Source organism: Dromiciops gliroides, chromosome 1 (assembly GCF_019393635.1).
Source record: "Dromiciops gliroides isolate mDroGli1 chromosome 1, mDroGli1.pri, whole genome shotgun sequence".
Taxonomy (NCBI): Eukaryota; Metazoa; Chordata; class Mammalia; order Microbiotheria; family Microbiotheriidae; genus Dromiciops; species Dromiciops gliroides.
This window is the reverse complement of record NC_057861.1, coordinates 603,763,313-603,786,793: the sequence shown is the minus strand read 5'-3', so window position 1 is coordinate 603,786,793 and position 23,481 is coordinate 603,763,313. Positions and strand designations below refer to the sequence as shown.

Genomic DNA, 23,481 nt, shown 5'->3' with positions numbered 1-23,481 from the left:
AGCATGCCACAACAGAGAGAGAACTGGCCTCGAACCCAGTAACACCAGGGTTCAAGTCATGCCTCTAACAAAGAGTGGCTGTTTGCTCCTGGCCAAGTCCCTTAAATTCTCAAAACTCTTTGCTAAGCACTTTCCAAATATGATCTCATTTGTTCCATTCAGCCCCCAGCCGTTAGACAACAACATTGGACACTTAAGCTTTTCTGGATGCTGAGTCTAAATTCTGGGTATTCTTTTTCATCTCAATTTTGCAGACGTCCATATCCTGAATATTTTTATGCTAGCAGAGTCATCCCACTTTTAGTGTCCACTGGCAGCTCCCCTATTCCCTGGCTACAGTCCTTTCCCTGGGTGAGGAAAACCTTCCCCCCACCCCCAAAGTCCTGTTAAGTGTTATCAGAACAACACTCCCTGGAATGGTCCCTAGTCAGGACAAAGTACAACTGCTATTGTGTTTCTTAACAGCACCTTGCAGTTAAACATTTGCATGAATGTCATGGCAAGCAGGGGCAAGTAGATAGCTAGTCCAGTAGCCCAATTTTAGTGTAGAAAGAGATACCAGCTTTAAAAAATGTGGCAATGCAAGTTCTGTTAACTTCAATTATCTATCTGTCTGATTATGGATCCAGGACAGAAAAAGGAGTAGTGGGTGGACTTGTTACTTTACTGGAATAGAGAACTCTGTAGTGGGGAAATTCTCCCTACCAATACAAGTTGGCATCTTCTCTGAAATTTAGTCTTAGTTGCTTAGAGGATAGGTGTTAGACTCTTGGTCATGGGCCACAAAACTCCTGTGTGCAACCCTAACTAGATGAAAATGTAATTGGGAAATGTATAATAAAATAAATAAAAATACAATACAATATAAATAATGTTCATTTGTGGTTTTCTGAGTCAGTAAGCTGCCTACAGGGTATCTGTTTCTATTTGAATTTGACCCTGCTGGTTAGAGCACTAATAGATTAAATGACCTGCCAGGGTCACCTAGACAGCATATTATCATAAGCCTGATTTAAGTGGTGATCTTCCTGACTTTGACAAATCTCTACCTGCCTATTCCATGCTGCCTCTCACAGGCATGATCTGGATTCTTCCTCTAAAGAAGTCTTTCTTTTTTATACTTTCTCTTCTCTGCAATTAAGGGCTATTTCAAACTACAAAGATTTCCTTGAATTACCAGGTCATGGAGCTCAATTGCATTATTTTCCAGATGAAGGAATAGAGGCCAAGAGAGACTGAGAGGCTTGCATAAGGTTCCACAGCTTGTACCAGAGACAGGGCTTGAACCCAAGTCCTCTGGATCCCTGAGGCTGGTTCTCTATCCACTGCAGTGTGTGTGTATACTCTCCCATTGATGATAGATAGATAGATATCAGATAGATAGATAGATAGAACTGATTATACTTTATCAATGGGAAAGTTGGAATGTGAGACATCTACGTCATCTCCATTTTCCAGATGAAGATGATAATAACTTGATACTGAGATAATAAAAAATGGCGTTTTACTATTTTTGGACACAGATTTTTGTGTATGCATAGTATATTCTGTTGCAAATGGAGTGGGAAGTAAAGCAGTAATGGAAAGGGCATTGGATTTGGCGTTGGAATACCTGAGCTTGAGGTCTGACTTTTCCATGCTCCATGTAAAAGGCTGGGCAAATCTTCGACCCTCAGTTATTTGTAAAAATGGAGATAATAACACACGCCCTGTTTAGCTCATAGCAGTGTTGTGAGGAAACACTTTGTAGATTATTGAGTGTCATATAAATGTAAATTATCGTTACTGTTGTTTGATACAGTGAGCTCTTGGACGGTCAGGACTCTTACAATCTTTGTATCTGCAGCATCTAATACAGTATTTTGCACGTAGTAAATTCTTAGGAAATTGTTGGATTGGATGAGGTCTTAAAGGGTAGCATACATAATGTGTCAGGAAATTCAGAGCACAAGAAAGAAAACACCAAAGTATCTACTTGTGAGGTTAGTCTGCTCTTATCTCCAGAAGTCAACAGTAAAATTTCATGGAGTACAATGGATGAGATCCATGATGCTTATTGTTGGGATCATGTTACAGTAAGAGCAGAAAGCTTGGGAAGAATTGCTTAGACTTTTATTGTGTACTTGTGCCAGTTTCAAATCTTATTAGGCAAGGAAGTGGTGCCTGGCAAATTATTCGTCCTGCCTTTTCTTATTAATGCCTCTCAATTCATTTTTATTGAACTAATTAAACTTAGAGTGATATTTCAAGTACAGATTTTTTTTTCATTACTGAATCTTAAGCCAGCACATTAATGTTGAAGATTTAGCGTGAGTCAGATGCTTACTCATTTGTGGAAGACTTTTCATTTAAAAAAATCTAGGCTTTGCCAACTTTGCATCAAGTTTCCTTTGGAAACTGCAAGGGCAGGATGGTACAATTTTGCCATGATTAAAAATAAAACAAACAAGCCCAAAGATTCCCCTGGCCCCTTCCCATTTCCTCTCTCCCTGCCCCTCCTCCCACCAAAGGAAGCTACAGAAAAAGAAAATAAATTCCTAGATTGTGGGCATGCCATACCATTGCTATGGCAAGCTTGAGACTTGGCCTGGAAAGGAAAAACAAATTTTGCCTAGGGCTTTTAAAAGGATAAGCTCAAGACTGAAGACCAAACTAAAGTTTATGCTTTAGTGTTCCTTAATAAGGATGTTGTGTTTATGACCTTTTTCTTCCTGGGTTTTCTTAAACTTTGCTATATCATTTTCAGGGGGTTAGATCCCATTCTGCTGACTACAAGTGAATTGTTCACTTTGTAAATAGTAGCCTGGTATGGACATTTCTTCTTCTTGCTTTGAAATTCATATGTTGATAGATAGAACAACCCCTACTAGGATATGTTCTACTGTGGCACAGAACCTGGTATAGCATTAGCCTATATGGCACCCACCAAAAGATATTTTAGTCTAGTACATTGTTATGCATTCTCCCTAGAGGGAGGAAGAATGGGGGAATCCAGAAAAATTCACCCTATTTAATGGGAAGAAACTGCACTGTGGACATAGCCTAGCTAGTTTAGAACTATTGCTGATTAGTCATGTTACATAGTACAGAGTCTTTTAGAATGCTATTTAAGTTATGATGCTTGGTGAATGTGAGAAAGCTAAAACACCTAACAGGTAAGGAATAATCCAGGAAAGCTGCTGTGAAAAGGATGATGTTAAAGAATTGCATGACTGGAAAAATAAAGTTGGGCTGGTCACAGAGTAAGAGGGATAACTGTTGAACAGGAAGGAAATAAACATTTATTAAAGTGCTTACTAAGTGCTAGGAACCATGCTAAGCACTTTATAACTATTACCTCATTTAATCTTCACAACAGCCCTGGGAGCTAGGTGCTATTACTCTCTCCAGTCGAGGAAACAGACTTACAGGTGAAATGACTTGTCCAAGGTCACACTGTCAGATTTGACCTCTGGTCTTCCTGACTCTATGCCCTGAGCTCTATCTGCTCATTGCCATCAAAGCTGCTTGACTCCATTGTCATTCATCTAATGTGAAGAGAAAAAGTTCCTAGACCTTTGGATGAATCCCCTCTGCTGGAATTATAGGAGGGCACACAGGATGAGTCAGCATGCAGAAATGGGAATGTATTTGCTTAGAGAGAATGCCCAGATATGATTCTTTGCAGTAGTCAAGTATGATGGCTTGATCCTCACCATCCTCTCAAATATTCCCAGCAAGCTACTTTATAGAAGGCTTTCAATGTATAATAATGTGAAGATGAAGGCTCAGATAAAGCCAAATGGATATTAGTGATGGCAAATTAATTGTGCTTGGGCTTGTATTATTTTTTTCTGGCCTCTGGGTCATGCCTTCCTTAACTGTTATATCACAGTATTTTGTGAGACCTGGCAGACCGAGTTAATCCATTTCAAATTGGTTTTTATTCTGTGCTCAAGTTGTAGTTTACTTGGCTGCTATGACTTGCTATACTATTCAGTTTGTTTTGACTTAACTTTCATTTAAATAACCTATAATTCCTTTGTAATTTTGAATAATATAGAAACTCAATCTGTTCACAGGACATTTTGCTCATGCTAGCATACTAGAGTGAATAGTGTTATTAAAAAAGAAAAGCAGGGGGCAGCTAGGTGGTGCAGTGGATAGAGCACCAGAACTGGATTCAGGAGGACCTGAGTTCAAGTCCGACCTCAGACATTTGACACTTACTAGCTGTGTGACTCTGGGCAAGTCACTTAACCCCAATTGCTTCACCAAAAAAAAAAGAAAGAAAGAAAGAAAAGAAAAGCAAGGTTTGAAATGTAAAAAGTGAATATTTATTTCATTTTCTGCAGGTGTAGAAAATAGCTTTCTTTTGAAAATGAACTTCTTCGCTTGGGGACAGGCACCCTCAAAGTAACTTTCCTTTTGGGTGCTGATGCAACTTTACTCACGATGGAAATGAATGGCTCAACCAAGAAAAGTATGAATGAAAAAAAGCCTTCCCTAAGTGCTAAGTCCATGCTAAGTTCTTGAGATACAAACAGAAAAGTGACAGTACTTGTTTCAAGGAGCCCTCCTTCTAATTGGGGGAGACAACACAGTCTGAGGTTTTTGCTGTAGAGCAGGTGTAAGAATAAAGTTATAGCTGCTTGGCAGATCACAAGGTTCAGTGGTCCTTAGGTCTTAGAGCAGATGACTATATGGCCTGGGAAATGGAAAGACCTGTTGGTTCATCCTATGAGAAGCCTTATGGCTGATGATTCCCTGTTCATGCAAGCAGCGTGAATTGGTCTTTTTCTGGCTTGCTACTATTAGGAAGGGGGTGTGGGCCCAAGGATAAGGGTAGAGCCATGACTTTAGGTTCCCTACCACAGGGATGGGAATGGAGGGGGTTCTGATTTCAGTCAAGATGCACAAAAAGAAGGAAGTATTGGCCAGAAGGTTGAAGAGTAGGGAAATCTCCCTATGTGTTTATTCCTTCTAGATGCTAGATGGGGTATGTTAAATAGTTAGATTAGGCCTCTACCTTGTATTATTTGTCCCCCTCCCCTTTGATCTTTCCATATTATTTGTTTCCTGAGGGTTTTGTGACACTGGAATTTCTAGGTTTTCTTCCTTCTTGTCTGACCACTCCCTAGTTTCTCTTGTTGGATTACTGTCTGTCTTTCCCCCTCCCCAACCATAGAGTTCTCCTAAAATTTTGCCCTGGGCCTTCTTCTTTTCTCTCTCAGTGATCTCATCATTTTGCATGGCTTCAGTTATCATCCCTATTCTCCCAGGCTCCCAGATGTACAACCTTGGTGTTGTCCTTGGCTCCTCATTTTTCCTCAGCCCACATATCCTGAAATGGGTTGCCAAATCTTATTTTTCCCTCTGTTGCATCTCTCACATATAACTACTTCTCAGTACTCACATAACCACTACCTTAGCTCAGGTCCTCATTACCTCTTGCCTGGACTGCTATAATAGCTGCCTAATCAGACTCCCAGCTTTCAAGATTTCCCTTTCCGTCTATCCTCTTCAGAGCTGCCAAAAGCCCTGAATGGATGTTTAACCCCTTCATAATCTAACTACTATCTTTCTAAGCTTAATGAAAATCACTCTCTTTAATGCACCCCCCTTTCCAAGCAAACTGGCTTTCTTGCTGTTCTTTGAACTTGGTATTCCACTTCCTACTTCTGTTCGTTCACATAGATAGCTTCTCTTGGCCTTCCCTCCCCTGTTGACCAAACATTTTCTAGTTTCTTTTAAGGCTCAACTCATGCTACCTCATATGGGAATCCATTTTTGATTTCTCTGATTGTTAGAGTTCTCTCCCTCCTCCTCAAATTATCATGTATATAATGATCTGTTATTCCCGGTAGAATGTAAGCCCCTTGTAGCCAGGGGCTATTTTTTTCATCATTGTGGCCCTGGTGCACGTGCATAATAGATGTTTAATAAATACTTGTTGGATTGGATTAGACATATGCCACATCAAATCATTCTCTTTTAGTAGAGTCTGGTATGGAAATGCAAAAGAAAAAATGGTATATGGTGACTATTTCTGAAAAATATCTTGAAACTAATAGATTATTTAGTATTAGTAATCTCCAGTCATTCAAGATTTGGAAACTCTTTAGATGTTGAAGGGTTACTTAAAAAAATATTGATATAGCACTTTTTTTTTTTTTTGCGGGGCAATGAGGGTTAAGTGACTTGCCAAAGGTCACACAGCTGGTAAGTGTCAAGTGTCTGAGATCAGATTTGAACTCAGGTCCTCCTGAATGCAGAGCCAGTGCCTTATCCACTGTACTACCTAGCTGCCCATTATAGCACTTTATTAATAGAGTAAGGGCTGCCAAATTAACATGGCTATAAGCAGCCTGCACTACTCCTGATTAGCAACAAGGGTCCTTCTGGATGAGTACGCTACCAATTCTCTGATTTTCTTACTAAGACTAGAAAGAGAATGTTTTGTCAGGGATGGCAAGACAGAAACCCAGCCCTTGTTGATGGGGAGCTCTTTGGAAAGGAGCCTAAGTTCAGTGAGTGCATGGGGTTCCACATCTTGGAGTCATAGTCTTGGCGTGGTCCTGAGATAGCATTTCCTGTCCCTCAACAAGAAGTATGTCTAACACTGTACCAAGGCCATCACTGGTTGGCTTTCTTCACAATGGTGCTTACACCTGAGATTATGTGGTCTTGGAGTCACTAGCACTGATCATCATTGTGACAACAGCTGGCAGGGTAGCTGTGGTGGTAAAGCTGGTAGGCAGGGCTACCTTTGTCACTGGGTTAGCAGAATCACATTTATTCTTTCTGAGATGTCCTTCTTTGTGCCTGTTACAATATCAATTTTTGTTTTCTCTGTTTTGGCCTTTCCCAATTTGTACATTTCAATCTTCTGTGCTTTAGCCAGTGCCTCATAGTAGGAGTAGTCAGACCATCCATGAGGGTCAAACATATCCTTGGGATAATTCGTGCCAATGTCATCAATTGAACAGTACTGGATAAGCTTCTTGGAGAATCTGGGATTTCAAAATTCCTTCTTCTTCTGGATAATGTAGTTCATATCAATTCCTTCCTTTATTTTCTACTTGCAATTTCTGTATCCTGGAGGTGATCTGAGAATCTGCCAGGAAAGATTTTAATCTCATTAGGAGATATGCTCTTCACTCTCTCATTGAAGGAGGCAACCAATTCCTGGGGATCTCTCTTTTACAGTTCTAAAAACTCCTTTAGATGGTCAGCATCAGGATTTTCAGTCTCTGGATCATCTTCCAGTTGTTTGCTGTTTTCTTCATCTTCTTCCTCATAACTATCTTCACGTCCCTTAAGTAGAGAAAAATCACCATCTTCATAGGCTTTGGACACTAAGCCACCTTTTTCCTTATCTGCTTGCCTGCTTCAACTCCAGCCTTGATGTTTGACTCAAGCTCCAAGTCTACCCCATAAATTGCCAATGGCAAGAGGACACCTTTCTCTGGGATGATGGATGCTTGGATGCTGCTCTTGCTATTTCAAGGGGGCATGCCTTTCCTACCGGAAGTCCTACACCCTCACTTCCTCCCTCTTTGACCTTTTACCCCTGGCAGAGAGCCAATCAAAAATTGAACTTCCCGACCTCAACTCCATCTTCCTCAGGGTTAATTGTTAAAAGAAGGGAAACGAAATAAAATGTTTTATTCTAGAACCATAGACTCAATGAATATCAAACCTAGAAGAAATGTGGGGATCATCTAGTCAAATGCTCTCACTTTTCAGATGAAGAAATTGAACCTCCATGGGTTTATTCTTTTTTTTTTCCTGAGGCAATTGGGGTTAAGTGACTTGCCCAGGGTCACACAGCTAGTAAGCATTAAGTGTCTGAGGTAGGATTTGAACTCAGGTCCTCCTGAATCCAGGGCCGGTGCTCTATCCACTGCACCACCTAGCTGCCCCCATGGGTTTATTCTTAAAGGGCCTCAAGATTTTAAGGTTCTTGGGAAAATGTGAGAGAAAGGAAAAGGGAAGAGATGTGTATTTTAAACAAAATGTTTTTATGAAAGTGACACTGGGTTGGGCACTATGGAAATTACAAAGAAATATTAGGCACAGATTAGCAAAATGTATTATTCCATAACAATCTTTACAAGTACTTTGTAAAGTATTGTTGTCAAAAGGTATATTCAGAAGCTATGACAGACATCAACTGGGGAATGACAGAATGAATTATGGCATATAATATAATGAAACATCATTGTACTGTAAGAAATTATGAAAGGGACAGATTCTGAGAAACATGAGAGGACTTTTATGGACTGATGCAGAGTGAAGTGAGCAGAACCCAGAGAGCAATTTATTCAATGACTACAATATTGTAAAGGAAAATAATGTAGGGGTCCTCTTCAACATCCAACTGTGAATCCAGAAGACTGATGATGAATGATGCTTTCCACCTCCTGGCAGAGAGGTGATGGACTGATTAGGTGCAGAATAAGACATATTTTCAAATATGGACAACATGTGGTATTGTGTTGTGTGTGTATGCTTACTTGTTACACAGGAGACCTATTTTTTTTTTTTAAGGAGAGAGTTTTAGAAAGACAGTGGAGAGATAGGGATAGTGATTCAAAAAAGAGTGAAGGAAAGAAGTAAAAAAGTATTGATTTTAAAAAATAAACAGGAGAAGAATGAGATTTACAGAGGAACATAGATAACAGGGCAGTATTGGAACTGAATCTGAAATGTACAAAAGAAATTGTTTGTGGTGGAGATTCATAGCTTCCATTGTAGTACTCTTCTGTATTTTATCTTAGGAAACAGTATTGGCTGATGTTGGTCAAATTCATGATAACAAAAAGGGAAAATGTTAAAATTATGGCAAAGCAATTTTTGTCTATATTAAATCTATAACATTCTTGGACTTGGCTCCTTTTTATATTTCAACATAAATGTCAACATTTGGTTTCAAAGGAATGGATGTCATAGGACTGTTTGTTCTATTTTTCTTTTTTTTCATAGCATTACACTATTTATGTGCCTATTTTTCCTTCTTGTTCTATAGTTGTGCCATCAGCAAATCTGATCACGCCCAATCTCACAGTCGAGGAAGGGAAGTCCATCACATTGTTTTGTAACACATCGGGATATCCAGCTCCTGATGTATCCTGGGAAGTCGGTAATCTGGTTTCCAAACATATGGTAAGGTTTATGTTCAGCTGTGTAATAATTCAGACACATGATATTTCTACTTGAGATAGTATTAAACCCAGTGATCATCATTTAATATTTTCCAGAATACAAATAGAAATGGAAAGTGAGTTTTGACTTACATTTATTTTCCATCTGTTTTTAATCAAGAAAGACCAGTGCAGATTGTGTGATACAAGCAGATTTGCATTTTAGTTTATGTACACCCTATAGATGGCAAAGTCTATATATCCACAGTGAGGTCGTGGTGACAACATGAGCCAGGTGAGTCAAACTTCTTGTGGTCTTTTTCCTTGGAAAAAAGGTAAGTGGCAAATAAAGGAACATTTTAGCTGTACCACCTGAGAATATGACATCTGGAGAGGTGAAAGTAACTCTTTTATGCCTTACTTTATGAGCTTGAGCTAGGTACAGGCAAGGAAGCTTGTGTGACTTTCTTTTTTTCTTACTTTTGCAAGGTGAGGAAAAACAAAATTATTTTACCCTAGGACTCTTCCTAACAATTGATTTTTTTTGTTTTGTTCTTTTTATTCATTTGTAGAATGAAACAAGCAAGGCAGCAGCATCCTTAAAGATAACTAACATTTCATCTGATGACAGTGGAAAACAAATTTCTTGTGTGGCAGAAAACATTGTAGGAGAAGCGCAAGATACTGTCAACCTCACGGTGCATTGTACGTAAATAGGCGTGCATACATTTTCAGATAATCTTGGCCAAAACTCCCTTTACCGTTTTGGCCTTCAGGCTGTTAATCAATTATATTGTCCAGTATGTTAACAAAACCTACAAACTGTGTGGTGTGTGCATAACTAAGATTATTGGCTTCCTTTACTTCCAGTCCTTTTCGATGCCTTTCTTTTATTGGTTTCTGTTAATTGGTCAAATCCTCTTTAAAGTATCTTTTGATTCCTTCCCCCCATCCCTTTTCTTAGACTCTTTTACATTCTTGGACTTGTCTTATTGGTTTTTTCTTTTCCTTTTAGTATATATTTTTGAGTCTGTTGGCCTCATTTTGTTGATATAATCTATGATTTGGATCCAGATAATAGAATTACTAAAAATATCAAGATTTCCATGATATCAATAAAAGAGTTAATATCTGGGCACTTTCATGTATGTGTGTGTGTGTGTGTATGTGTGTATGTGTTTATGATACAGTAAGCACCTATTAATTTGGAATTGAATTGATTAGGGTATAGGTATAGGTCTCAGGGGTGTGCTGGAGCCAGCTACAATTGGTTCATGAGAGGCTATTATTAAGTTTTCATTCTGAGCATTTGCACATTGGAAATTTGCAAATGCTACAAATAAAGCCTTGATTTGTTGTTTTGTTGATTATCTAGACAGTGATAGAGAAAATGTTAATAATGCAGACTTAATTGAAAAATGTGTCCTGCATACATTTTTTCAGAAGCTAGTTGTTAAACATTTTACCAACACACCCTTGTCCTACCCAATAAGAAAAATGATTTTTTCTATGGAATATTTTTCAAAAGTACTGCAATTTTATATTAAAGTATTATGTGTTTTGTGAATGAAGATATCATTGGTCTTAATAGATAAAATAAGGTAAGCAATTAAAAAATAACATTTTAATAGTCCTATATGATGTGTCATAAAGATGAAAGTCCCAAGTTATGCTACCCTTTTTGAAAATTTTACTTAGGATGAATTACATCTGCTTTATTTAAATTATTTCAAGTTCTGAGTTATCGGGGGAGGGTAATAATGATGTTTATAGCTACACTTGGACATTGATTATTCATATGTATACACATTAATTGTGCATATGTACATATATGTCATCATATTTGTGTAGACACATAGCCATGTTTGCCATTTCCATGCTGGATAATAAATACCAAGCTTTGGTTCACTGACAACCAGTATTGCCACTGTGCTCAGCCAGTTCAACATTTGTTGAATTGAATTGAATCTGAAGTCAGTCTTAGCCATTAACATGTGAAGAGAACTCTTCACCTTCAGTTCTGTTAATAAGGTTTTCTTGAAAACTGAGCTAATTATTCACTCTCTGGGTGTGATGATAGAATAAGAGCAGATTTGTGGAAGGTAAAGCACTGCTCTCAATCTTCTTTGTGGAAGGTGGTTTCTAATAGCTTGTTTTTAGCACTGACCCATAATTTTGTTTTTACAGGGGAATTCTGTATGATGGAATAGATATGGTCCCAAAGCGTTGAGATTAAAGTATTTTTTCTCAGAGTAATATTTCCAAAGCTTACTTGAAAAAAATATTTTAAGGAAAGGTATGGCAAATCCATGTGTAAACTGAAGAACTACTTAAAAAATGAATAATTGCCCTTCAATCGATTATTTTATAAGGGCACATTCTTGCCAATGGCTTTTCTTAAAATGAGACACAATTTATGAATTTAAAACATCAATGTATTTTATCAGTTCTGGTGATTGGAGTTTTTTTTCCTAGCTAGTGAAAGTAATTGGCTTCTTTCTTCAACCCTTATATGCTGTTATATTCTATGAAAATTTGCCCGGACTGAAACATGTAGGCATTACTAAATGGTGAGTTCTTCAGTGAAGAACCCATACTTCACTTAATATTCTGTTAGAATCCATGTGCCCACCATTGCCAGGGATTAAGGCAGGAGTTTTTAGCCATTTTTTGTATCCTGTGACCCTTTGTCAGTATGGTGGAGGCTATGAACACCTCGGAATACTGTTTATAAAGGAGTAAAACACTTGGGTTTTCAAGGAAACTAATAATATTGAAATAAAGATGTAATTGTTTTCCCATCCAAATGCATGGGACCCCTGAAATCTAACCATGGTCCAAGGCGTTCCAGGTTAAGAACCTCTGGCTTAGGATTTAGGTAGAGTGAGAAGAACATGAGGACTAATTACAGATAATATCTCCACCATCCCACCACCTCCAATTTAGAGGTCAGTTTAGTCTGTGTACCAAACTTTGGACTTCTGATTATGACTTCTTTTTGAAGTTTAATGTGTGTAGGTATAAGTATATATATATATATAAATATGTACATGCATGTAGATGGATATATGCCTATACATGCACACAGATACCTGTGTATATGTATATACAGATATAGTTACAGGAGACAGAATGATGAGTGGAAAGACCACTGGCCCAGAAGGCAGATGGCATAAGTACCAGTCCTTGGCTCTTCCACTAGTTGTGTGACCTTATGGGCAAGGAACTTACATCTGCAGGAGTTGTCTGAGAATGCTAGTTTTGTTTTGTTTTGTGTTAAGCATATATAGACTAGTTTATAATCAGACTTGAAATAACCTGTAATCATTTTGCCAGGAGCTAGAGATGAATATAGACATTTAGAAAATAACACCATTATCATTCTACCTCTGGGATTGTAACACAAATCCACAATTTATGCAAATGACATGCTGGCTTTAAATGATCAACCATTTTTGCTAGCGTGAAATATCAATTTATCATACCTCATAATCAGAGTAAGCATTAGCAGCAACTTTTCCCCTCATCTAATTATTTGTATATATAGTCTTGTCTTCTTGAACTTCAGAAGAGCAAGAGCTATGTTTCGTTTGTCATTTTATCCCCCATAGTGCCTAGAATAGTGCCTTACGTATAATAGATGCTCAGTAAACCTTTGTTAAATAAGGGAATGAATGCCATTGCCCTTTATAGTGTTCAGTTCAATTCAATAAATACTTATTAAGCATCTATTCTTTTTTTTTTAATTTTTTTTTTTTTAGTGAGGCAATTGGGGTTAAGTGACTTGCCCAGGGTCACACAGCTAGTAAGTGTGTGTTAAGTGTCTGAGGCCGGATTTGAACTCAGGTACTCCTAACTCCAGGGCCGGTGCTCTATCCACTGCGCCACCTAGCTGCCCCATTAAGCATCTATTCTGTGCCAGGCACTTAGCTTGGCTCTGAAGATATGAAGATATAAAGAAACAGTCCCTGAGGTCAAGGACCTTGGAGTCCACTGCATGTATTCCACAATGCCATGCTGTTTCCTGTCACTATACTTTTATAAAGTGTGTGTGTATGTGTGTATGTGTGTGTGTGTTTGGGTATATGTGTAACAATCCTCTTAGACTTTGTGTAGAACTTCCAATGCTTTCCTTCCTACCTCTGTTCATGGTAGAATTTCCAAGAAATAATTTCCCTCAGTATTTTGGTGCTCATGATCTTACCTAAATCCAGGTAATGCTGAGGGGAGTGTAAGTCATAAATAAAAAGAAATGTCATCAAAGCCTCTCTTAGGTTCTAAATTCCCTTTGAGATCTAGCCAGGCTTAATTCTCTTCTAATATGAGTCCGTGGAGTGGGGGATGGGAAAAAGAGTGATGGAGACAATATGTGGGTTTGCAAGTTAAATAAAAGGGATTCTTTCCATGACATCTTTGAGGAAACCCAACCCAAATTTGATGGTGATGCAATAAAAATTTGGTAGTTTCCAAAGTTGTTGGTAAAGTGTACACTATAATCTAATAATTAATGAGGAAAATTCCCCCAGCATGAGCACAAAAGGGGGAGGATAATTCCAGGGCTTTTGGTGCTATTAACTTTCTCTCTTTCAATTTAGTTGCACCAACTATCACATTTCTCGAATCTCCAACCTCAGACCACCACTGGTGCATTCCATTCACTGTGAAAGGAAACCCCAAACCAACGCTGCAGTGGTTCTATCAAGGGGCCATTTTGAATGAGTCTAAGTACATCTGTACTAAAATACATGTTACCAATCACACCGAATACCATGGCTGCCTTCAGCTGGATAATCCTACTCACATGAACAATGGTGTCTACACCTTAATGGCCAAGAATGAGTATGGCAAAGATGAGAAGTGGGTGCAGGCTCACTTCATGGGTCGTCCTGGAATTGATGATGGTGAGTACAAGACACCTTCATGACTGTGGACAGATTCAGGTTCCTAATAGTGAGTGTGTTCTCTTATTGCAAGGGTGAAAGGATGGTTGGATTAAATTAAAGAATTTGTGAGGTTTTTTGCAGCTCCATAAAATACCTAAATAAGATGAACCTTCTTTCAGTGAATTAGAAAAGAGGTGGGATATATTATCTAGCCTCTTAAGTTCTCTGGGACAGCAATTCATTCTTAAAATTGGTTGAGCAGATATTCAGGCTGTAGTTGTTTCTTTAGCAAATAAGTAACTGGCTTGGCTACCTTAGTTAAGGGGGATTTTCTATGCAGGTCATTACACCATCAGGTATAAGACATGAAATTGAGTAGTTCTGAAGAAATGATATGTAGACAGTATCATGGAGCATCTGGAAACTTTTGGGATATAATCTATGTTCAGGAGGAGGGGTTTTCTATCAGCAATAATATATTATCCCTGTTCCCTTCTGCTTCATGTGATATCATAGAATGAGGAACTTAATTCTACCACGTGAATTATTGAGGCATTTGTAAAACTGCAGAAGCATAAGGATGTGGGAAGAGAAGCTCAAGCACGTGGGGCATTTAACAGCCATCTGAGAAGTATCCGTTTAGGCAAAGTAGGACAGAAGCAAATGGGAAACTTGGATGATATGAGACAGAGGCTAATGGGACAGTAGTTGCACATAATGCTATATGCACAGGTGTGATTTGGGATAAATAAATGTAAACACAGGTTTATAAAACAGATAAATCAGAGGGTTACCATTCTTATTATAAAAAGATTTTTTTCCATCACTGAAAAACATATTCTAATGTCCCTTTAAACCTCAAGCTTCCTTTCTACACAAATTCATTTCTTCAACAAACCTTAATGAACACTTGCCATGTGCAAGACAGTGCTCTAGGTTCTGTGGTAAATACAGAGATAAATTAGATGTGATCATTACTCTCAAGGAACTTATAATACAGTAGGATAAATAAGACCTGGACACAAAAACCATCACACAGAGCAGAATGTCATGAGACACAAATAAGAGAAATACAGAGGGCTAGGATAGTTCAGAGAAAAGAGAGGATCCTTCAGGTTGGAGGTATTAGGGAAGGTTTTTTGGAGGAGGGGGGGCATTTGAACTAGAACTTGATGGATGAACAGGATTTGGACAGATAGAGATGGCATAGGAGGAAGAAGAACGTAACTGAAGCATGAAGAGTATGGGACCATATTCAGGGAGTGGTAAGTAGTCTAGGCTAGCTGGAGAATAGGGAATGTGGATAGGTACATAGTAGAATACAAGATGAAAAAGAAGCCAGATCATAGAGAGTGTTGAATGTCAGTACAATTCAGTTCGATAAATATTTATGAAGCTGCTGTTGATGTGCAGAATACCATGCTCCAAGACGGGATAGAAACAAAGTTTAGGGTGGACATAGTTCCTGTCTTAACGAAGCTTACAGGTAGAACTTTATTCTATAACCTATGGGTTGTGATTGAATGTTTACAAGAGGGAGTGGTGGCATGAACAGAACTGTACTTTAGGGAGTTCGATCTGGTAGTAGCACATAGGATGGATTGGAACTCAGAGAGTCAAGGATGAACAAGGAGTTAATATATCATTCATAGGATAAATAATGGGACCCTGACTTCGAGTGTGACAGTGAGACTATAGAGGAGGAAACAGATGCAAAAGATTGTGCTGAGTTGGAATCAATAGGACTTATGACATAATGGATATGTTGGGAGGTGGAAAGAGGGAGGAGTCAAAGATATTTCTGAGGTTTTAAGCTTGAGTGTTTTGAAGGGCGTTGGTGCATTACCTGCTTAGAGGAATGTTGGTTCAATGAACCATTTTTTTTTTTTTTTGCGGGGCAATGGGGGTTAAGTGACTTGCCCAGGGTCACACAGCTGGTAAGTTTCAAGTTTCTGAGGTCAGATTTGAACTCAGGTACTCCTGAATCCAGGGCCGGTGCTTTATCCACTGCGCCACCTAGCCGCCCCCCAATGAACCATTTTTTGAGGGAAGATGAATTGGTTTTGTACATATTGGATCTAAGATGTCATCGAGATGGAACTATCTAGCTGGAAACTGAAATTGTGGGTCTGGAGCTCAGAAGAGAGGTCAGGGTTGGAGATACACCCCCTCCCCCAGGTATCATAATTGAAACTAAAAGGGTGGATATGATCTCATGGGAGAGAGCATAGCCAAAGAATAAGCTAAGAAAAAAAACTTCTTAAATTTAAGGGATGGGAGAGGAAGGGAAACTCGAGATGGAGAATGGGAAGAGAGTGGTCAGAGAGGCAGGAAGAGAAACAGGAAAATGCAGAGTCATGGAATGAAAGTTTGACAAAACACTTTGCTAAGCACTGGAGATTCCAATGGAAAAGCAGAGACTGCTCTCAAAGAATTCCCATTTTAAGTGGGGGGAGATGACATGCATAGGATGTTTTAGCTTCAAGTCAGATGGAAAGGTCCCACAATAATGCATCATCTCTTATGTCATTTCCAATGAAAACCATATGTATTTCTGATGTTAAACAATTTGTTGATGTCAAGAATTTTGGTGGCAAGAACCTTTTCTTCTGGGTCTTCAGTGGGGCTGTAGCAACTGCAGAACCAGTTGTTATCTCCCATCTCTACAATGGAAGTTGTAGGAGAAGAGATTTTCATGAAAGCAGGATTATTCAGCCTGTCATATAGTGCAAAGAAGTCAAGGAGGATAAGAACAGGAAAGATCCTATTGGGTTTAGTAAGTTTTGAGAGACTTGTTTCAATAGAGTGAGGAAGAGGTGAAAACCAGGTTTTGCAAGGGGCTATAAAAAGAAAGTGTAGATTTCTCTTTCACTGTGGATATAGAAGAAGGGTGGGAAGGGGAAAGAGAAAGGATAGTACTTTGAGTAGGTAGTGGGACTTGAGGAAAATCTTGAGAGAAGGGTTTATTCTCCACCCTATCCCCATTTAGAGGAGACAGCATATTTTTTAATAGAGAAGAAAGAAGAGTGGAAGGATAAAATCAAAGGTATACAGAGAAGAGGGATAATTGATGTAATAAGGTCCTAGTGGAGGTCTAAAGGTATGGATTTGGGTTAAATGTTTGGGATAATGAGAATGATCCTTCTCCTCCCCATCTTCCTCCTCCTCCTCCCCTTTTTCCTTCTCTTCTTCCTCCTCATAACTTGTATTTGTAAGATTTGCAAAGCTTTTTACATGTGCTAGCTCATTTGATAACATATATCACAAGTGAAAAGGAATGCCTTGGTGGTGTCATTTAAAATATCTTGATTTACAGCAATTCTCTTTACACATAACTTCATCCATCCAAACATCCATTCATTTATTTTTTACATATCTTCTCAGGAACACATTTATTTCACAAAGCAAGGTACATCTGTATTTATTTCTTAGAGACTACAGGCAGTTGTCTTTTCCATTAAATCTTCCTCTTAAGTGAGTTTGGCTGGATAACTGCTTTGGCAATAGTAAATCTCCAGCTGACTGTTGTTTTTTTCTTCTGTGTTTGGGGGGAACACATTTACAACTAAATCCCAGGGTTTTTTGTTTATAGCCACTTCCTGTTTGAAGATATTGGGAGTAAGACTTATGAGAAGGTTATGCTATTGGGGTTAAAAAAAAAATCCCAAAACACTAGTGAGTTTTTTGGTATGGTTTTCTAAGGTGGGAGCCAATGATTAAGATAAAGGTGATAAAATCCTCTTCAGAATATAATTAAGCTGTCAGTATAAGGCCCAATGTACTAAGAAATAGGAATTTCACCAGTATTACTTTTAAAAGTTTCTTTGCAGCATTTGTCATATTCACACTTCTATATTTGCTTCCTAATTTCATTGTTAATCTATCTAATCCTAATCTAGCTAATAATAAAAATTGCTTTTTTCTTCTAGAAAATTACTTTTAGTTTCTCAGGTTCCTCTTTAAAAACAATTTCAATTACAAACATTTGATAGACTCTCCCTCTTCGCTTTATTCTTTTCTTCCTTTTGTTTTGATGATGATGAGGAGGATAATAGCTAGATTTATTTAGTTAAGGATGATATAGACCAACTCTCAGCTATACTTAAGGTCATGGTACTATTTGGGTAGTTGTACATTCAAATTCATACCATGTGACATACAAATTAAAAGCAAATATTTTAAATAAAAAATAGCAAGGTAATAGCAATTTGGATCAAGTTTCAAACACTATGAAGACCCATTCCCAAATGACTGCCATCCCTAATTGCTTCCCTAGAGTGCTAGTTGACTTGCAGTTAACCATTCTGTCTCCTTTCCATAGTGGAGTAGGGCCAGATCTACTCATTTCCGGGTGTCAAATTAGTTTCATTATTTCCATTTTAGCACAGATGCAGAATAGGAAGCTCTGGGTTCTAGCACTGGGTTCTTGGCATAGCATCCAAAAGACCACCAGAGCTCTAAGCTTTTTTCTGTCCTTTGCCACACCCCCCTCTACTATTTCTCATGTTTACTCCATGTAGCTGCTATGTTGTGGCTCTCATCTCTCTTCCAAGTCTATACCACCTGTCTTATATAGTCTTTACTAGGCAGTGCAGGAGTTTTGCTTTCCAGAGCATTTTCCAGTGAGCAGTAACTCCATCATTGTTGAAACTGTGGACAAAATGAAGCTGTGAGGGAGAGCATTCATTGAAGATGTTGCCATCCCTACTACAGCAAATCTTTGAAATATAGGAAATCTGGAGGTTTGGTAGGCCTCATTTATCTGTGAGCTCAGTATAATAAATATACCAAAATAGAAACTAAAAATAAGCCCAAGGTTATTGTTTGCTTAAATACAAAAAGTAGTACTATGTTACAGCTACAACCTAGAGGTGAATTAGGGACTGAACCCTGTTCCCTTTGAATGACCTGTTATGATATAAGCTGGTTCTTTGTAGGGGCTGTTGACTGATAAAAATCTATCTACAAGTTTATGTAAGACCCATATCCACAAGTGATATTATCTCCCAAAATTATTTCCCTTCTCTCCATTCATTCACTCATTTCAGTTACTTTCTTCCTTTCTTTTTCCCTCTCTCCTTCTCTCCCTCCCTTCCTTTACTCTCTCCTTTCTTTCTTCCCTCCTTTCCTTCCTTCCTTCCTTCCTTCCTTCCTTCCTTCCTTCCTTCCTTCCTTCCTTCCTTCCTTCCTTCCTTCCTTCCCTCCCTTCTTCCTTCCTTCCTTCCCTCCCCTCCCCTCCCTTCTTCCCTCCTTCCTTCTTTTCTTCTCTTATAAAATATTTTCCTGCTATTTTAAAATTAAAATCAAAGATTTGTTCTTACATTTAATTCAGTAGTTTTCTTGTTAACTTGGATTTCATATTAAATCCCACATACAGAATGAGGACATATTTCACCTAACACCAAAGCCAGGCTAATGTTTCTTTCTATATATAGCTGATAGAATTAAACAGCAGATCTCACATTCACTGGGATGGGGTATCCACATTCAACTAGAAACTTTAAAACTCCCTTCTGATGTTCACCAATGCTCATGCACCAGAAATAGAAACAATAACAGCAAAAAACCAAAACAAAACAAAACTGGTACCAAATGAAAGTGGGTTTCTTGTATTATTCAACAACTAATGTTGATTTTGTACTAAAAGTGCTGGGGATGCAAAGTCAGAGTTTCTGCCCTCATGGAGCTCATAATCGAATGATATTAGGGCAAATACAATTCTGTATAGTCGTTTATAAGATCACCATATATATATATATACATACACATACATATTTTCATATATACATACATGTGTGTATATATACATATGCACACAGATGTACACAGATATACATATACATATACACATATAAGATCAGTGATATCCAATGCTCAGATTTGTAGAGATAGAATTCTAGTTAATGACCTGGTGGCCCAGAAGGTGCATTCATATACAAAGGCAGAATTCTTTTCTTGGTTCAAAGCCAATAAAGACAGAAGAATTGGCATTTGGGTAGGTCCTTTTCAGAGCAAGAGTTCTCACCCTTTTTTTGGTGTTATGTACCTTTTGACAGTCTGGCAAAGCCTAGACTTCTCAGAATAACATTTTTAAATTAATAAAATAAAATACACAGTATTACCAAGGAAACCAATTACATTGAAAAATAGAAAAATGAAATTCCTGGACCCCAGGTTACACACTCCCATTTTAGAGTTTTTCAATTCAGAGTCCTGAGTGTTTTGGGCCATGTGATATGCCTTAACCACAGCTCTTATTTTGAAGGACTTAATTCTGCCATTTGGAGCTCTACTGAAGGAACTTAAGATTCTGTGGCATTAGCAGAACCCCAGAGATCAAGCCACTTTCCTTGTCTGGTCTTTGTTGCAAGTTTGGGCTATCAACCGGTAATGGGAAGGAAAAGCTTTTTTTTTTTCTTAGCTCCTGAATTGAACATAGCAAATTCTAAGTTTAGATACTGAACTCTGCTCTTGTGGGCTTTCTGTTCTGTTTATAACAACAGAACACAACTTTCTGTCTCAAATGGAAGCTGGAGAGAACTGCTGGCTCTCTCTCTCTCTCTCTCTCTCCGAATTCTGGGATTTTGAAAGACAAGCTAAAAATCTCTCATTTGAGTAGTCTGCAGTCCATACCCATCACCCATCCTGGAGTTTGTGCCATGATAAGGAATGAAGCGAAAGAACTGGAGGGAGCTGCCAAATAGAAATGGGTGGAAAGCTGGGGAAGTAGGCCAAGCATTACCCATTAGCTCTAATCCTAATCATAAAATGAGATATTAGCGTATGCATAGCCAGGAATAGTTGTTAAAGAAGGTTCATGTTTTTTCAAGTTGTGTGGTGGTATGATTGGAGGAGCACTAGAGATGTGGCTTGGAATCTCAGTTCTACCGCCTCCTACTTGCATGACTTTGCCCAAGTCACTTTAACCAACATGTGCCTTAGTTTTTTCATATATGGGATGGGGATAAGGATACCTACCCTACCAGCCTTACAAGATCATTGCAAGGAAAACACTTTGCAAACTTAAAGTGAGATATATACATATACATACTATATATTATATATATATACACACACTGTATCTATATATCTATATATTTTTATCTGTATATCTATCTATCTATCTATCTATCTATCTATCTATCTATCTATCTGTCTATAGCTGGGGCAGTGAGGGTTAAGTGACTTGCCCAGAGTCACACAACTAGTCGGTATCAAGTGTCTGAGGCCGAATTTGACCTCAGTTCCTCCTGAATCCGGGACTGGTGCTTTATCCAATGTGCCACCTAGCTGCCCCCAGTGCTATATAAATATTGTTTTAATTTTTATTCAGTCTTCTCAGCAGTGAGGGTGGGGACCAGGCTGGACTTGGTCTTGGGATTGTAATAAAAATGAAATAAATACATTAAAAATTCAGTTCCCCCTCAAATGTTTCCCTGGTCAAGAGATTTCCACCCAGTATTTTTCATACTTACTAGTCTCTTGGCCAGGTTGTAGCTGGTACAAATGAAATCTGTAGCCTGAATAGGTGAAGTATTAGTATTGTGGGTCTTGTTTTCAAACTCTGGTGGGTTTTTTTGTTTGTTTCTTTGTTTTTAGGCTCGCCCGATTTCCTTTCCCCCAAACCTCCCTCCAGTTCTTAAATCTGTAAACTGGTAGAAATGTCCTTGATTGATAGCATGATACTGGGTTATAAGCAATTCCACTTGAGTGGTGAGAATAAGAGGTTACTTAAAGTAATACCTTGTTCCAGTTTAATGGCAGCTGGGGTGAGGCATAGTGATAGATGTCCCTCCACCCTTAGAGGACATCAAAGCATTCCAGCTGTGGATAGGTGAGGAGGAGCTACAGTGCCCTATTAAACAACGGAAGGGGAGGTCCTTGGTTCTCTTAAGATAACATCAGTAGTTTTGATCAATCTCAATCAGATTCTCAGAAACAAAAGACAAACAGAAGGGATGAGATGTATATACATGCTCTTGCTTGGGGCACAGATGATACTACAAAAACAGTAGTTAAATTTCTTTTGAACTTTTTGCTCTCCAGATATTATCATTGCCAAGCATTTCTACCTTCCAATTTCTTTTTTTGTGTGTTTTAATTTTTATTGATTGCTTTTGTTTTTACATCACCTATAGTTCCCAATATATGTCTCTCTTTTCCTCCTGTGAGTTCTTCCATTTCTTTTAACAAAGAATTTTAAAAAGAGGGGGAAAAACTCATTTCATTAAACTAACCAATCAACTATGTCTGACATTATATGTGGCATTCCATACCCATTTTTTTCAATTAATGAGTATTTATTTTCTTTCCTGCCTACCTCTGCACTGCCCATCCCCCTTCCCCCCCTCCCTCCCCAAACCAGGACCCTTGTAGCAAATATGCATAGTAAAGCAAACCAAATTCCCACATTGGCCATGTCCCAAAATACTTGCCTTATTCTGAATACTGAGTTCATTACCTCTTTGTCAAGAGGTGGGAAGCATTCGTCATCATCTCCTCTCTCAGTTTACTTCACAGAGGATCATAGACAGGGAGGTAGAAGGGATCTTAGATGCTATTTAGTACAACCTGACCATTTTACAGATAAGGAACTGAGGCCAAGGGAGGTTAAGTGACACTGAACATCACATGGATAGTGTCTGAGTTAGAACTTGAACCAAGTACTTCCTGACTCCAAATTGGCTCTCCCTTTACAAGAGCCGTTTGATGATTTGTAAATTACCTGTTTAGCAATGGACAGGTTACCAACCCAGCATTGCTTATATGATTGTTGCCTTGGTCTGCTTTATTCACTATGCTCTGCTGCCTCTCAGAAGGTTGTTGTTGGGTTCTTCAGTCGTGCCCCCTTATGGGGTTTCCTTGGCACTGTCAAGTATGGTGTAACTTGGGCTCAGGGAATTAAGTTTAAACCCTATTTCTATGACTTTGGTTGTGCCATTTAGGCTTTCCAGGTCTCAGTTTCCTCATCTGTAAAATGAGAAACTTGGACTACATGGCCTTCCATTTCTACATTTTTCCACTGCTTATAGTCAGTTAGGTCAGTCCCATTTAATTAGCACCTTCTGTGGACAGAGAGCATTGTACTACCTGAAGTCACAGGTTATAGTTCAAAGGGAAATAAAAAGCATTATTCTACCCTTCAAAAATCTCACAATCTTATGAGGAAAGGAGAGGAATGGAGAGCAGGTTGATTGTAAATTTTAAAAAGCTGCAGAAATTAAATGAGCATAAATGTAAAACTTTTCCATAGACTTGACATCAATCTCCATCTTAAGATTACTCCCTAAGCAGGCTCTCATATTGTGGAGATTTCGTGGAACAAAAGAGCACCTTTATTTTTGAGATCTTATTTTGCCATTAATGAGGGGTAAAGTTGTTCTTTTGTATTTTTTATTTTGTCTTATGGTATTAAATAAGTATCCAAAGAAAAAAATCAAACATCATAGAAGATAAACATGACTGTTGGAGAA

General features: G+C 38.4%; 1 protein-coding gene across 4 annotated transcripts in view; it reads left to right on the top strand.

Moving 5' to 3' along the window:
• NTRK2 (neurotrophic receptor tyrosine kinase 2) overlaps positions 1-23,481 on the top strand; it is a 435,747-nt gene that overhangs the window by 75,084 nt on the left and 337,182 nt on the right. For all 4 annotated transcript variants that reach the window (XM_043987820.1, XM_043987811.1, XM_043987825.1 and 1 more), the window contains exons 6-8: positions 9,011-9,147; positions 9,698-9,830; positions 13,721-14,026. In XM_043987820.1, coding sequence (XP_043843755.1) covers positions 9,011-9,147; positions 9,698-9,830; positions 13,721-14,026 — 576 coding nt within the window. The remainder of the gene's footprint in view (positions 1-9,010; positions 9,148-9,697; positions 9,831-13,720; positions 14,027-23,481) is intronic.